The sequence below is a fragment of the Leucopleurus acutus genome (genome assembly GCF_964270905.1).
Source record: "Leucopleurus acutus genome assembly, chromosome: 6".
NCBI classification, from domain to species: domain Eukaryota; kingdom Metazoa; phylum Chordata; class Mammalia; order Artiodactyla; family Delphinidae; genus Leucopleurus; species Leucopleurus acutus.
Window position 1 is genome coordinate 33,495,928 of NC_139149.1, and position 16,660 is coordinate 33,512,587.

Consider the following 16,660-nt stretch of genomic DNA (forward strand, 5'->3'; position numbering starts at 1 on the left):
CCTTGACACGAAGCTTTTGTTATCCAGTTGATCAGCAATGTGCTTTAGATACTTGTAAGGGGGGAAAAAAGCCCCACAATAGACATTGATTTTAGAAAATCAATAACCAACATTTAATAAAAGGAACAGAGGAAACACAAGAGAGAGGGGGGCACTAGGTGTAATTTTAGTGTCTACTAAATTACCCGGAGATGGGGAAGGGGAGGTCTCCAGTGTAAGGACCACCTTAAATAATGCCAGACACTAGAGTGAAGAAAAAATTAAATTAAGAGAGGGAGAGAGAGAGAGAGAGAGAGGGAGAGAGAGAGAGAGAGAGAGAGAGAGAGAGAGAGAAAGAGAGAGAGGGAGAAAGAGACTTAAAAAGAGGCAGCCTGAACTGGATCTTGGGGAAGCAGCTCGGAATATATTATTGTACTTGTTTTTTTGTAATACTAAGCCAAGCAAATAGATCAAAGGCAGCACAAAGGGAAAAGGCAGGATAACATAACGAACAGTTTCTGACTAAAATTCCTCTATCACTCCCCCATATGGCTCGACACCTCTACCACAACAAGCAAAAGACACACACACGCGCACACGTACACGCGCGCGCACACACACACACACACACACACACACGAAACCTAGAGAGAGACAGAGAGAAGCATCATTTGTCTCTAATCAAAATTCCCTCGTCTTTGTGTTTTCTCCTTCCAGCGTCCCTCACTGCGCCCCCAGCAGCCCCCTCCCGGGCCGCGCAGCTCAGGGGCAGGCTGGGGGCGCACAGAATTGTCTTCCCTAGAGGAAAGTTGCTCCAAGGGGGCCCCGGTGGTCCCCGCGAGGCGCGGGCTGGGCTTGCGGGAGGCCGGAGGCCGGGCCGGCGCCGCGTCCCCGCGTCCAGTTCGGGAGCGTCAACGCGGCCCCGCGCCGGGTGATCAGGCTGAGAACGAGGGGAGCGAGAAGTTTCCTTTCCCAGTCTGAGCTGGCGCTAGTTCTCTTGTTTGTTTTGGGGGGTTGGTTTTTTTTTTTTTTTTTAAACTCAGTATCCTCCGTCAGCTATCCCCGGCACCCTCTCCGGTCCCCAGCTCTCTCCCCTCCCCCAGGCGCCTTCTGCGCTCTTGCCAATCACTTTTCTCTTTTATTCCCACGATTTTGTTTGGGGGTAATACCTAGGGGGTCTCTCTCTCTCCCTGTGTGTGTGTCTGTCTCACTCTGTTCCTTCTCTGACTCTTTCTAAGGTGGACCTACTAAGCTGTCACGCCTTTGATCTCCCATCTCTGCTCTGCGTGTCCCCCTCGCACCCGCACCTCCTTCCTCCTTCTTGACTCAGCCTGGATAACGGACTCCTGACCATGTCGAAACTGCCCAGAAAAGTCTCCCTGCGCTCTGCGACTCCGCCAGCCACCGGCGCGGGGCCAGCACCCGCTGGAGAGGAACCACCAGCCCCTGAGCCCGCGTGGACCTCGCCGGACCCCGCGCGGGGCCGGCCGAGTCCCTCCCACCCCGGGGTCCCGGCGCGACCGGCCGGGCCCCGCTGCCCGCGGACCGTTACTTGGCGTACCGAGAGGCGGCCGGGCGACTCTGGCAAAGAAACTTTAAGCCTTGCCGGAGGCACAGCCCCGGGCCCCCTCTCCCGTTCTCACAGTCCCTCTGCCACCCCCGCCCCGCCCCCGCCCCGGGGATCCCGCGCGACCCGTCGCCCGGGCCCCCGCCCTGCCCTCGCCGGACGCTCACGCAGCCCGGCCGGAGAGCCGGCGGGCCGGGCGCTGGTGGAGCTGGAGGCGGAGGCGGAGGGAGGGCGGGCGGGGGCGCAGAGGGCGGCGAGGGTGGGGGCGCTGGGCCCCTGCCGGACCCCAGCGCTCGCAGCCCCCCGGCGCCCGACGCTCACTTTGCCCGGCACTTCCCCAACTCCCCCCCCCCCCCACCCCCCGTCCAGTCGCCGCGCGCGCCGGGCTCCGGCGCCGGCCGCGGAGAGAGGCTCGCCCGCGAGCCCTGGGCGCCCGCCGCCGCCGCCGCCTCGGTTGCTTTTCCCTTTCCCCCTCCTTTTCCCCGGGTCTGGAGCCGCGGAGCGGCCCGGAAAAGTTTGGTTCGGGCCGCTTCTTACCGTTTTTCCTCCTGGGATTGGCTTGTTTGCGCCTCTTGCACCGGGGGCCATCCGCCATGATCGGCTGCTTCATTGATAAGAGCGGATCAGATGGCAGTTCGCATGGACTCGGCGCCCTGCTTCGGCAGCACGCAGGCTCGATCTAGCAACCAAACACAGCGACAATGTGGGCATCGCCTGCGCCCATTGAGACGCGCGCGGGCCGCCCAGGGGAGCCGGGCCAGGGCCCCGGCGAGCACCCATCCGCGGCCCCCCCAACGCCAAAGCGAAACTCCGGCGGCCCCCCTCCCCGCCTCCCACCCCCAGCCTTGGCCCCGAGGCGCTTTGTGTTTGTTACTGTTTGGTGTGTTGCACCCGCAAGGGGATCAGAGAGACAAGAATTACATCTTCAAAATGAGTCATAACTCCTGACCGTATGAGGGAATGCACACGGCGGTACAGTAAGGCTGCTTGGCTCAGGGCTAGGCGGACCTTTTCCTCCGAAAAGTCCTCAGCCCGGCTCGGGAACTTGGGGTGAGGCGAGGCTCTCTGTAGCTCTCATCTTGTTTCCCCCCCCGACTCACCCCCCCTCCCCATTCCCCCGAGGAAGCAAACAAACAAACAAACAAACAACGCGAAACAACTCCCGGATGAAGCACACTCGGTCAAATTGATAATAGTAATTATAGGAAGCCCACTCGCCCCGCGTCTCCTCCCCTCCCCTGTCGGAGTTGATCGAGGCACTGTCTCTTCCTCCCCCTCACACCCCCGCCCCCAAATTAGGATTTCCCGTTTCACGCCGCAATAAGAAATATAATTATAAGCCTCTTCGGACACTGTCCCTCCCCCCAGCACCCCCCCCCCCGCCGCCGCCGCCGCCACCTTCGCCGCTTTGACAATATTTACTTATTTCCCCCCACCTCACTCACACCCATGCTCCCCCGCCCTAGTTCCCTTAAAGAGTTCCAGGAGAAAATTTTCTCCCCTCAAGAAAGGAAAGAGAAAGTCCAACCGCTATACGGCAATACTTTTAAGCTCGCCTAAATGATCGTATCCTTTTCTGGCTTCGAAACTTTTGTACCTAAAAATCGAGAGAGGCGCTGCATTTTTTCAGCTGAAACTGTCAAAACTTGGAGAAGGGGAACCTCGGAGGCAGGCAGGAGAGGAGGAGAATCCTGCAACTCGGTGGAGGTTGGGAAGATGCTGTGCCTCGAGGATTAGTTTAAACAGGGGGCTATAAAAGATGTAACAGATGCAAACTGTAACACAAGGGCCATTAACCCCTTCTCTGCCGAACACACTCAGTCCCCACGCCCCGCACCTATTGTCTCCTGTGCTAGAAGCTTTGCGGAAAACCTGGAAAGTGAGTATCAGTTTCCACACATTTGCTGAGAGGGGTGGGGCTGGGGGGCGGCAGAGAGAAGGGGAAGTGGATGATTTAGAAAGCACCTTGAATTTAACCTAGGCATAGTGGGAGACTTTTAATTTAAGTTTGACACATTTTGTTATTTCTTGGCTCTCCTATGGATTTGAAATTGTTGGGGAAAATCCTGAAATAAAGCAGTGGTCACACAAGTGTCTGGGAGGAAGCAGCTGGCCTGTCTGTATTCATGCTGAGACTTACACACGATTGCATATAAATGCATGTTTAATAAAGTAAGCTGCTAGTTTTATGAGCATGTGTGTGTGTGAGGGACAGACAGGGCATTTGTGCTGTAAACTTTAGCTTTGCCTGTTATTTCTAACTCTGGAGTTAGTAATCTTGCCTTCATCATTATAGGGGGAGCATGTAAAATATATAAGAAGGTGGGAGATAAACACATTCATGTTAGCCGGGCTCACCACTGCTCCTGGGAACTCCTGCTCTCTTTCTCGACTTTTCAGTGCCAAAGTGTGGAAAGGGATATTTTCGTGTGTCTATGTCTCCTGTGAAATCCATGTCTATATCATTAATACTTTGCCATTTGAAATACAATTTCAAAAGTTATCCTTCATTTACAACCCTAATATCCTGACGGCAGTTTTCTTCCCAGCTGTAGTGACTCCCCCCCTCCCCACTTTGGTAAACGACTCAAGTTCCATGAGGACTTTCACTTCTTTATTTATCATCACAGAAGTGAGGTGTTACTTCACATACATACACACACAAAGAATGAAATAAAGAAATGAAACTCGCTAAGCAGACAAAAACAGGCAACTTTCTACTTAGAAAACAGCCTTCTTCAGTGGGAAAGGTTGGACTGCCATATCTAAGGGAAAGACTTGCTCCCGAATTTGGTAGGTTTGTATCCATCAAGTTTTGTAATTATTAACAGGTATTTGCCAAGTTCTAATTGCTGAATACAATGAATTGGAATTAGACGTGAAAATAGAGCAGAATCTCTCCCCTTGAAGAGTTTTTATTCCAACCACATAGTTCTCGATAAAACTTTTCCCAGGCTGGGTAGTAAAAGGCACCTTTGGTTACCTGAATGGGCAGGTACAGGGCAAATTATTTGGGGGAGGAAAAAAGGAGAGAAAAGGAAGGAGAGAGAGAGATGGAGTGCAAGAGAAATCAAAGAAGTCACTCTTGGGAAAAGCTTGCCATAAAGGAGCTAAACCCACCTGAAATTCCTACCCACAGACACTCCTCCTCACTTCAGACTCACATCCCCACTTAAAAGGAGAAAATCGTAAAAGGAGGGTGGGGGATGACCATGCCGAAAAGGAATAAAAAGAGAGAAAAGGGGGAAAAAAAAAAAACCTACCTGCGAAGTCTTGTTTGTAGTTTTGGCCAGAAATGGTGAGAAGAAAAAGCATGAAGAAGCCGCGAAGTGTGGGGGAGAAAAAGGTGGAAGCGAAGAAACAGCTCCCGGAGCAAACTGTACAAAACCTCGCCAAGAGTGTCGGGAGGCAGGACCGTTATTCCTGCGGAGCAGGTTAGAACTGATCTCTTTCGGCCACTCCAGGAAACACAAACCTGGGGACGGACTGACGTGTTACGCCTCTTCTAATGACATTTTTTTCTTTTTCTTTTCTGTAGGAGAGAGAGAGACCCTGAAACACGCGCCACCTATCTTTGTGGGGAGGGATAATTGAAGCGCCCTGAGCGTGAGCATCATGTGAAAACGTGATCGCCAAGTTTCTCTCTGGGAAAGGATCTGGGATAGATTATACCTTGAAGTCTCCGCAAACGCTTTAGTGGAAGAAATGAAATTCCACCTCCCTCCCTTCCTCTCTCCCTCCCTCTCGCCTCCCTCCCTCCCTTCTCCACGCCCCCCCCCCCCCCCCCCCGTCAAGCCTTTGGCATCATTATCCTCATCACTAAATCCTACAGAGTACAGGGCGGAAAACGGTGCACACCATTCACAGAACTGGAGAACTCTAAGGGGCGAAAGTTAAAGGGAAAGATCCCGGTTCCTCAATCCAGATCGCCTCTTCTTATACAGATGTCTCTAATGACCAGATTTGAGATGCACATTAAATTGTGTGGATTTCTCAGCACGGCTTCTGGAACTAAATTTTTTGCCCTTTCTCTTAATTTTTTTTTTCTTTTAAGATGCCAGAGCCAGAAAAAAAAAAAGCTTCATGTGAACTGCATTTTAGGGCGTGTGTGTTGCGGTGTGTGTGTGTGATGAATTTCTGGATTGGATCCCAATACTAAAAAGTGGTTTGGCATTTTTTAAAAGGGTCTCTTAAGTAAATTAACATAGAGCGCTGAGTTGCTGAGTTGACCGATCTCTGAATCTCTCCACATCTCACGGAGACCTCACTACAAAGTGAGGGAGTGGGTGTAGGGAGACAGGAGGAAAAGGAGAAAGGCCATAGAGGAACTTAGCAGCGAAGGAAGATCACCATATTAAACGGCATGGGGTCTAAGTTTTGGAGTATATATTTTTTGATATTGCAATTAAAGTAAAATTAAAAAGAAAAGACTCCACCTTTGCTCTGAAGGGATTGGTTATGTAAATATGGAAGGGATTTCCTGGAGAATACAGCTTTCTACTGTATGGTTAATTAAATAATCACTCAAAAGCTTCCAACGTGACGCTTCTGTCGTAATCCAATCAGGTTACATAGGTCCTAAACAAGAAAGATATTTTCCACATCTGGAAGTCAGCAATTTAGCAAGTACTGCACATTATTAACCAATTCAGAGCCCACTTCCCAGGGGAATTTTTTTTGAAGTTTAAGTGTTCTTAACCAATGCTCTGCTGTTTTGTTAATCAAAAAGCTGGTTTACACTGCACATAATTGGAACTAATATAGAAGTAAATAAAGACAGCCAAATTTGAGGATGCTGAGCACAGACATTTATCGGAAAAGGAAGAAATCTCTTAGCCTCCAATGGTTCAGGCTCAATTTCTTAGAGAACTGTGAGGCTTTTTCTTCTTCTTTTTTTTTTTTTTCTTTAAGAGTGAAAGTACTTGAGAACCTCAGAGCACAAATAAACTTTTAGTCCCACAGCCTTTGGGCTTCCTTGCAAAGGTAAAGGTGGAGGTGTCAAGAGGACTAAAGAACAGCCTTATGCCATTTTTTTCTGCTTTAATATTGTTAATATGTTACAGCCCCCTGTTTTCAGTCTGATGAAATCTGAAACAAATAAAACCCTGATCCAACACTAGACTTTTACTTATATGAAGATAAACTGCTTTGAACTGTGCTTTGAATGTGTGCCTAAAGCAAGACTTTGAATGCAAGAGTCATTGGCAATTGCACTCAGAGGAGGGAAAAGCCACCCATGGGTTACCACATCCACACTCCCAGAGGCGCACGGCTTTGTGTTTTGTATGTTTATTGGGGGGGGGGGGAACAGTAGCCACCCAGCATGACCACAACCAATTCTTCCTTTAGGATGCAAGGAAGTAAATTTTCACTCTTGGTACAGACTCACCTCTTTCCTACCTTAAGTATTTATTACAGTGAGAATCTCCTCCCCCACCCCATTCAGATAAATTACCTATAGAGGAGCATTCAAGACCATCAGTCTAAAATTTAATAATAAAAAAAGAAAATTAAAGATTTCCACCATGGGTCAGGCACATTCTCAGTTTTATGCTTTACATTGCTTTAATATTTCTATCTCTATAAATATATGACTTATCAAGTTCCTTCTCTGAGATTTATTTCTATTATTAATATCCTTTTTTTTCTCTTCCCTCTTTTCCCCACTTTTTTATTTTTAAAAAATTCAAGTCCAGCTTTCTCTAGAAGTTTGCTTTTCAGCGTTTCCTCTCCCATTTCCAGGACAAAGGTGTCCCTTGCATGGAGTAATTCCAGGCAAGACCCCACCTCAGGACCCCAGGTAACCACTGGAGCTTACAGTCCAGACACACACTCACTGGCAAAACCTCAGGTCAAAGGATCCAATCAAACGGCTGACAAATCACTTCTCTTTATTATGTATATTATTGTCTGGTTACTTAGTATCTGACTTAAAAAAAAAAAAGGACAAGTATTTCCATGAAAAACACCTAATCATCTGATTACTCTGGGCTCAGTAATTGTTCAAGTGTCAGGAGACAGCCTCAACACTTAGCACTGGGAGTGCCGACGTGCAAGTATTTGAATTGGGGTAAAAAGCAATCTTTCAGGTTCCCATCAAGGTGGATATTTGGAGGGTGGCACGCGAAGCGTCCCCGCGAGGGGTGAGCGCGCCGGTGGGTTGCCCTCCGCCCCTGCCTGGCACGCCCCTGGCACTCCCCTCCCCATTTGACCGAAAGAGTTCACACCAAAGCAGAGGCGGTGGGATCGGAGGAAGCCGGAATATAAATTTGTACCGAACACTCTCTTAGTCCGAAGGCCAGATCGGGGACAATGGGGATCGTGGGGTCAGCGGGATGCACGAGCGCAGGACGCAGGGAAAAGTCGAGAGAGGACTAGGAGCTGCTAGCTTTCGGCTCCTCACACAGCAGAGCAAGTCCTTGCAAATGAATCGCTCCTTCCCGGTCCTTCTTCCCCATTAGTAATCCATTTCGAGATTAGCGCAGACCAAGGGGATTAAAACAACAGATACATGCAAATGTGAAATAATATTGCAATCGACATTGAAGGGAGAAAAATAATTCTTTAGGGTTTCTTCGAGTTAAAACAAACTGCCTCCCTCAGGATTCCCTCCACCCAGGCAGCGTGTGAAGATGCACTCTTGTTTTCCAGTTCCCTCCAGCCAGGACCTGGTGCCTGTCCCCCCATTCACCTCTCAGTCTGTCAATTTCCTTAACTTTCACAGCCGCTCCCCCTTTCTCCCCTGCCCCCAGCTCCGCTTGCTGGCCCAGATGCCAGAAGAGATACAATGTTTCTGCCCTGAACACACAGCCTGTAGAAGGAATTCGAATTTGGCCACAGCTAATTTTTTTTAAGCAAATTCTGTTTATTCTGTACCATGTGGAGAAAATTAAAAAAAGGAACCTATTCTCTTTTTGAAACGGAATTGATCTTTCATCTAGAGGAATTATTTCGACCCTGTGTTGTTACACAGAAGGTGGGAAACTTCTTTTAGAGTTGCAAGCAAAGGATGATAAGGGGGACCCCTGCGTTGGGGGTGTGTGTGGACGGGGTGGGGGGCGGCAGGGGTCCAAGTCAAGCCAAACGGTTTTCTCACGTGCAAACTCGCAATCCAATCCATTCGGAGTTGAGCCTAGGATAGGAGGGGAAAGTCTATTAAAAAAAAAAAAATCAGAAGCATCTCTCTGAGAAGCCCTTTCAAACAAAATCAAAACAGGACCAGAGAATCTCAGACCGTCTCTAATATCCCTACTGCGAGGCCCGCGGGCTGTGGAATCTCGCACGTCACCTGGCCCCAGCAGGGCAGCCAGCTGAGAGGTTCATTTTATTTTATTTTTATTTTATTTTTTGAAGTTAAGGCTGAATCTCGGCTTCAGTGCTTTTTGGCAACGTCTCCACTGACAGGAACCAGCAAACTTCAGGACTCAAATGAGCGTCTTAATTTATTGATGCAAAACAGGTCTGCTTGTCGCCCCCAGTTCTCGGCGCGCTCTGTCCCCCACGCCCCCAGCTTCGGTCCCTTCATTTGATCTCAGGGTAAGGCCTCCGCAGCACAGGCGGAGGAACACGTTGGGGGGGGAGGGGTTCGGCCCCCGCGCACCCCCCACCCCTCCTCCAGACCTATACCCGCCCGGGAACGCCGCGACCCCCGCCCCGCGGCCGGGTCAGCTGACCTGGCTCGCTCGCCGGCTCCCCGCCCGCCGCCTTGTTTCCGGTCCCCGGGGTCCGCGAGCTGCGCACGGAGCGGGAGCGGCCGCGGCCGCGAGGTGATGCTGGGGGCTGATTACCATGAGAAAGGCTGTGCCTGGAAAAGCCTCCTCCACGCGACTGTCAATCTCACTAAGGGGTGGGATGGGGGGGACGGAAAGGGGCCCTGTAGGAGTCACCAGAAAACTTGGAGTAAGTTGGATGCGACGCAGGCCCGAGGAGGTGGCTTTCGCCTCAACTTGGAAGGCTGTGGCGTTAAGGGCGCGGACGCCAGCAGCCTCGCCAGGGGATTGAAAACCCCAAATCCTTCCTTCCCTCCTTTCCTCCCTCTTGCCCTCCTTTCAGCCCTCCCTGACCTTTATCCTTATTTTCTTGAAATTCTTTCCCAATTGCCTTTCCTACATTATCCTTTCTTTCTATCTGGTATCTCCCTTTTGCAAGCCCTTATTTTGTTTCCTAACGTCTCTTCTCTCTCGCCCTGATTCTTTTCTGCCACCTTTATGTGTCCAGATTTATCATTTCGTTTTGAAAACACAATGTTTCATATGTAATTAATCTACCAGCAGGAGGTCAGGGACACCCTGACTAAAGTAACTCCCTTGGGTCATCAGAGAACAAGTTCGCCAGGTGTCAGTGAAAAGTAAAATAATAATAATAATAGTAATAAAATAAATATAAATCTATATCTCAGTAATCATAGTGGCTCCCTATTCTGAATTATCATATCAGGTCAAATTGACTTCCTTTTTTCTTAAAAGATATAATCTTCCTGGAAGAAAAATGAATAATACTTGTTGTAGGGAAATTCTTTAGAATTAAAGCAATGTGAAAAATTTTCTCATTTATGGTAATATTTTAGCAGGGCTTAACAGACTTTAGAAATTACAATAGGTAATTTAAAGAAACTTAAACTGTGCTTTTTCTTTTAATGACTATTTGGAAAATGTAAAAAATTCCTAAAGCACCCCTGCCCCACACGAATCAATTCAGAGAGAAACACCATGCCCTGTGTTTTGTACATGCTAAGCAAATTCACAGCTTGAGTTGCTGGGTTGTTTTCTTCGCCAGGTTGCCCTATTGCCTAGCAGGTGAGTGAACACGGAGCTGCATATGTCATGAATGTGGCTATGGTTTTAGTTTTCCTTATTTTTTTTTTCTGTCTTTCATTCATTTTGAGCATGTTGTTCTCCTATTAAAATTCAGAGTTTGCACTTGTTTGCAATTTGTTTACTTTGTTGGATTTTTAAAACTTGTTAGAAGTCAATTGAACATGTATATTAAGCCCTTTTTAGGCCAAGAAAAATAAAGATGCATTAGAAAGATGCTTTTTATGCTTCATAATTATTAATTGACATTTTATGATGAATAATTAATCTTTTGAATAATTTTGGTATCTCTGATCTGAATACATATTTGCATATCTAATGCTTGATTTTAACTGTTTTTTTTTTTTTTTTAAATTCATTCTCTCAGGACGAAGAAACAAAGTAACATTTTAATGTAAAATTTCTCTCTGGCACTTGTAAAAGTTTATTTATTGGGTTGTAGTATTCTTTCCAGATATCCATAAAACTTCTTAACAATTTGTGAATCATTTATGTAGCAGTCAGATGCAAATATGTGACAGAACTACAATTAATGAGGAAAAACAATACCCTATGTAAAATCAAGTCAGTCTCCTCCCCAAATGCAGAGATGTGCACTAATTATGCACCATTTTTTCTTATTGGAATTTGATCATTGAACTTTTTTGGTTATGTCTATTTACACATGTCAAAAAGTGAAAATTGAGGTAGTTGACAAATAATTCATACCTGAATTTAAGATAATTTTTTACTTTTACTTATTAATATATGGGCTGATTTAAAGTATTTTAAAATGATCAAGCAAGCCTATCCCTGATATTTTTATACCCCTGTGTCAGTTGACGTCCAAAGAATCTATTTTGAATACTAACCCTGCAGGTTACTACCTGTGTGATTACCGACAATCTACTCTAAATTTGTTTCCTTAGCTATGTTGTGGGTACACTAATAGTGCCCATTCTGTTGAGTTTTCTTGAGAACTAAATAAAGTAGTGCCTGAAACTTCACTATAGTGTAGCTTTATTATTGTAATGAAAGGCTGAAAAAATAACATGGAATATACGGATCAATTGAGGACAATTTAGTTAATTTTGACTAGTTAAAAACAGCTATTTACCTTTTAGTATCATTCGTCATTTTTCTATTGAGAAGTGAGTGCTGTGTTATTAAAGTGAAGAAATAAAATGGAAAGCATCATAGGATTTTTGGCTGGTTTACAGTTCTTCAGACCTCTTCAAAGAATTCGTGGCCACAGACATGAAAATAAATAGTGTTTTTTTATTCTGTTGGTTAAGGAGTTAATTTGTCGTATTCAGTATGGTCATAATTTGGTTATAAATATCAGATTTCTTTTAGTCCAAATGTATGAACTTGAAGTTTCTCATGTTCTTTAGTAACATATTGTCTTTGACTGTAAGGGTTAAATGTGCAGAAGCTCAGAAGCGGTCTTGAGTAAGACTTGTGAGAAAAAAAAAAAGGGCAAACTTACAAATTTGGAGACCAGGAATTTGGCTGTCAGAACAGTATTTGTTGTAAGACCATTCATAATGAGCTGAGTGAGCATTTCCTTTTGGAATTGTAGTTATCCTGGGGTTTGCGCTAATTCTAAGTACCTATAGTGGGGGAGAAAATCAGTTTACTAGTGGAAAATGAAATTCCTTAGTCTCTTAAACATCCAGAAGGCCAGATTTTCTTTTTGATGCAAAAGCTGAAAAGTCAATGCAAATGCTTATGGGAAAAAACTATTGCAATATTTAATCCCAATACTGACTTCTTTTTCTTGTTGTTTTCCTTAAGACTCCTCAAAACACTTAAAGGGTCCCTTAATTGTTTCCTTTCTCAAAGGATCCATTCCATGCTTCTTTCACGTTGAAACTACCAAAAGGGCCATTTGGACATCAGCCTAGGGGCTCAGAGTGACCTGTACCTTTTTCTTCTTTTCCTTTGTAAAGGGCAATGGGACCAAAAACTGTTTGCACCTATAGATTGTTTAGTGACCTGGAAATAACTCCATGCTGCTTTGTGGTCTTCTTTAACAGTCCTTATTCTGTTAAAAGGTGAAATTATAAATCTTGGATGTTCTAATTTTGCACCGTTCTAAAAGTGGTTTTTTTTTTTTTTTGCAGTGATGTTTCAGGTACTTAAATATAAAAACCTTACTCTCAAAAATTATTCTCTTCATGATAATCACAACTATGAAATAATAGTAGCTAAGAAAAAACCCTGCTTTTCTAGGCCTGGCAGTGTAGATGTGACCTAGAGAGAATCAACGACTTTCTCCAGAATTCAAGTGTCTGGTTCTTCACCGGCCTTTGAATCTGCCAGATCCATCCTCCCAGCAGACGCCACATACAGGTGACATCCAATGTCTTCTCACCTTTCGCAGACATCCTTCTGAACCACTTGTGCCCACCCACTCTGCACACTGCATTGTGACCCACTTCCAAACCTCCTGGATGACTTGGTTAGTACTTGTTTTTCCATGTGTGGCTTATTTTGCCTTTTGGATCTAGTGCTTAGGCTCATTTTTCCAGTTACAGTATTGGCTCAGGTAGAATGGTTTCTCTGGCTTTGTTGCTTCTGGCTTCCCAGGTAAAGTGTCTTTCCTAGTTCAGTCTTCTCACCAGGACCCTTGACTTAGGGACATTCCCATGGGCAAGTTCCTGCTTGCTCACGTTGGCCCCAGTACTGGACGTAAGCACAGGACAAGTTAGTGATGAAGGAGAGATCATGATACAGGCATATCTGGAAATTGTTTTTTTTCTTGTATAATTTTTAAATTGCTTGTTGACTGGGAACTGGACCTCAATGTATTTGACACCAGGTTCTTTACATTCTCCTCAATTACAGCATATTATAGTGGCAAAGATATAGGCTTTGAAATTAGATGAACTGGATTTGACTCCCTGCTTTGTGAGTGCTAATTGTGTATTGAGGACAAGATATTAAGCCCCTGAGAACTTCATTTTTAAAACGAGCAAAAGAGGACTTAAATTTAAGCTGGCTGTGGTGAAAAACTATGACAATATATGTAAAATGTTACAGGGTAGGCGTATCAATAAATAGGAGTTCCTTCTCGTGAATTACCTGGAAAATACATGAAGTTAAATTACAGAAAACCGGAGTGAATATATAGCATGTATCTTAGATGATACTTATTTCATCATTTTTAGTTATTTTAGTGCCATTTATTTAATTATTTACTTTATGATTTTATTCGGAATTGTTTAACTGGTTCTTGCATTTCACAGAAATCAATGCTTACCGAGAACAAAGTTGCAAAAGTAATACGGAACTTCTTAACTTGTCGCAGAAAAGGTGGCGCGCTCGCGATTCCAAGCACCACGATCCTAACCTCTGAGGCAAACAAACACACTTTACGATTTCATTCTGTATTTCACACTTCTGTTCACAGTTGTAAGAAGAAATACCTTTCCACCTAATTCTCCCTATATGACCTGGCATAAGAGGAAGCACTCTGGCAGCCAGTGTGGGGTGGCCAAGAAATGTCAAAGATCACTCATTCAAGGTAAAAAGAAGAGGCCCTTAATACTGTCCAAAGCTCTATACCTACCTACTCTTAACTCAAACTTCTGAAGTTTGAAGGAACTGTGAAGGGGGTAGAAGGGAAGGAATAACGCTGAGAAAGTTTGCCTGCAGCATCTTCTTCCCACCCCCCAGTTGAGTGCTGAAACATCTGCTTAAAAAAAAAAAAGGTAAGAATATGTGTATACTAAAGACATTGCTACACTCTGCTGCCTGCAAATTCAGGAGTACGGTTGTGTCAGCAGGCCCTGGCATGATCCACTGTGTATGTGACTTTTCTACCCTATGCCCTAGAAAGGAGGGTGTCAGGGGAGGACTGGGTTGTGGACACAGGGAGCATATTGTTCCAATGGTTCTGCTACAGTGCAAACCAGCCTTCTTTTGCTCTCTCTGGAAGTAACTTTGCTACACGCAAAAAAAAAAAAAAAAAAAAAATTCGATTCCTGTTAGGTTTTTCCTTGGCCACTGTGGAACATAGGTATGGCTCCTGTGCAACGGGGTAATTTTTCTGGGTTGAGGTAAGCTGGCTTACCTATTGTTCTTGGCCCATGGCTAGCACCCTTCTAGACAAGAGAGATAGAACAAAGCTGAAAGTTCACAGACAATACGTGGCCTTTTAAAACAGGAATGAAAAACTAAAACCTTGTTCTTCTAAAGTTTAGTCTATCTATCTACTGTGTATTTGGAATTTCATTTTAGAGAAATCAGCATGATCCTGAGCTATATTATTACCTACCATCATTTAGCATTTATCTGGGATATTGAAAACTTATTTACAATAATTTGCTATAGTAGTTCTGTAGAGATGGTCTCTACTGCAGTTTTGCTTCCGTTGGTGAGGATTCTTGTGTAGTTGTGGAGTTCAAGGCTAGGTGAAATATGCTTGCGAAGGTCATTTGAAATCACATTGGACTTTGAATTGGGGGCAAAGTAATGCTTTTTATGATATTAAAGCAAAGTAACATCGTTTGGAAAATGTTAAACCATTGCTTCATTTCGGATCTCTAAATAGTAATTTATTTGACGAAGGAAGGTGACCTCTCACCAATGTCTCTTTCCCAGTCCCCTGGACTAGTGCCTATTATATAGGAAATCTTTGTTGTTGTGTGTGGAGTCTGCCATTCATTAAGAAGCTTTAAAGGGATGTAAACTGATCTCCTATTTCGCACTTGTAAAGGCCTGAGATAAGAATAAGGATAGTGGGAATTCCCTGGCAGTCCAGTGGTGCTTTCACTGCAGAGGGTGTGGGTTCAATCCCTGGTCGGGGGAACTAAGATCCCGAAAGTCAAGCTGCCCGGCTGAAAAAAATGTGAGGATAGATGAGCCTAGCAGGCAGGGACCATGGAACACTTAGACCAGCACAACCTCCTTTTCATCAAGTTATGTACCAGATTACATTATTAACACAAACTGTTTTATTCCCTTTCTTGTGTGTCAATTTTACACACGTTCTGAAAAAAAAAATGAAAGAGCAAATGCAGAATTGTGTGTATATATTTGTCTTTCTCTTTAAATGGCTCTGATGAGTCTTTTCATGGTTTATTTTTAAGTAAATATATTAAAATTTAATAAGAGGTTTTCTCTGAAAAAGGAAGGAAATCATAAAGAAAAAATGGAGTAGATTAGTAAAAGTATGGTTTGCTTAAGAAGGCAGGTATGTAGTTGTAATTTAAGATAAATGATCCCCTCACCTCACCTCTAATACCACACAATAGGTAAATAAAGAAAACAGAGAAGATGGGGAATTTTGTTTTGTTTTTCCTTTTTTTTTGGCCGTGCCTCGTGGCTTGTGGGATCTTAGTTCCTCGACCAGGTATTGAACCTGGGCCCTCGGCAGTGAAAGTGCTGAGTCCTAACCACTGGACCACCAGGGAATTCCATCTCCTTCTTCAGATGGACAGGCTGCATCAGCCAGTGGGCTGGGTGTTTTTCCTGCCAGCAACTTCATTTTCATGTAGACCAGTAACTGGTTGCCCAAAGATACTGAGGCAAAAAGTATTAAGTCCTGATGATAATACTTGCCCCCTTCCCCTCTCTCTTCTTCCCTCTGCTTCAAGTCCTATTTCTCACTCAGGGCCCTTACCTCTTCTTATCTTTCTTTCCATGCTTTCTATTCAGAAGAAAAACTACCTTTTAAAGATAGCCTTGTTCGCAACCTTCAAAAGGCTTAGCTTTTAAATAATAAGATATGACCCTAGGATTTGAGATTTCCACTGTGCTGCGGAAAATTACCTGGAGGAAACAGAATGTTTACCTGAAATTCGTTATGAGGAGGGACAGTTCAATACTATTACTGTCTGCCCACTGCCTAGCATAGAGCTTGGAACATGAGAGGCACTGAATAATGTCTTTTGGATGAATGAATGCATGCATGCATGAATGTCATGTAAAAAAGCCAGACTTGAAACAACAGATGCCATTTGTTCTACATGGCAAATAAGAGTTAAAAGGCATTAATGTAGGTGCAAAAAACACTGTGGTCACAAACAGCATTTTGATATTATTTTTGAATTCTGAGTATAATATTTTACTTCCAAAATGAAATACCTAAATCATTTACCAAGCAATAGAGATATAACAGTCCCTCAGTCACTCACTTGCAAAGGAAATTTTCAATACAAATAAAATCATACATATTTATACTAGGGTAATTCAAAATAACTTCCTCACATAAGCACTGCTACGTTCAAATAAAGTCTTGCCAACACTTCTGAGTACATTGCTTTAAAAAAAAATGCTCCCTGTAGCGTCCGAACTATTTAAAAATTTTGCCAGC

The 16,660-nt window shown here is 44.7% G+C and overlaps 1 protein-coding gene across 3 annotated transcripts in view; it reads right to left on the reverse strand.

The window, feature by feature from the left end:
- The window catches only part of ZEB2 (zinc finger E-box binding homeobox 2), a 129,493-nt gene extending 124,499 nt beyond the window's left edge, over positions 1-4,994 (reverse strand). For 2 of the 3 annotated variants that reach the window (XM_082841457.1, XM_082841456.1), the window contains exons 1-2: positions 4,810-4,913; positions 2,084-2,225 (exon numbers count right to left, since the gene is read on the reverse strand). In XM_082841457.1, coding sequence (XP_082697583.1) covers positions 2,084-2,156 — 73 coding nt within the window. In that variant the 5' untranslated portion in view covers positions 2,157-2,225; positions 4,810-4,913. Of the gene's footprint in view, positions 1-2,083; positions 2,226-4,809 lie in introns of all 3 variants that reach the window. The other variant, XM_082841458.1, reaches the window with a different exon arrangement.
- Positions 4,995-16,660: the final 11,666 nt, after the last annotated feature.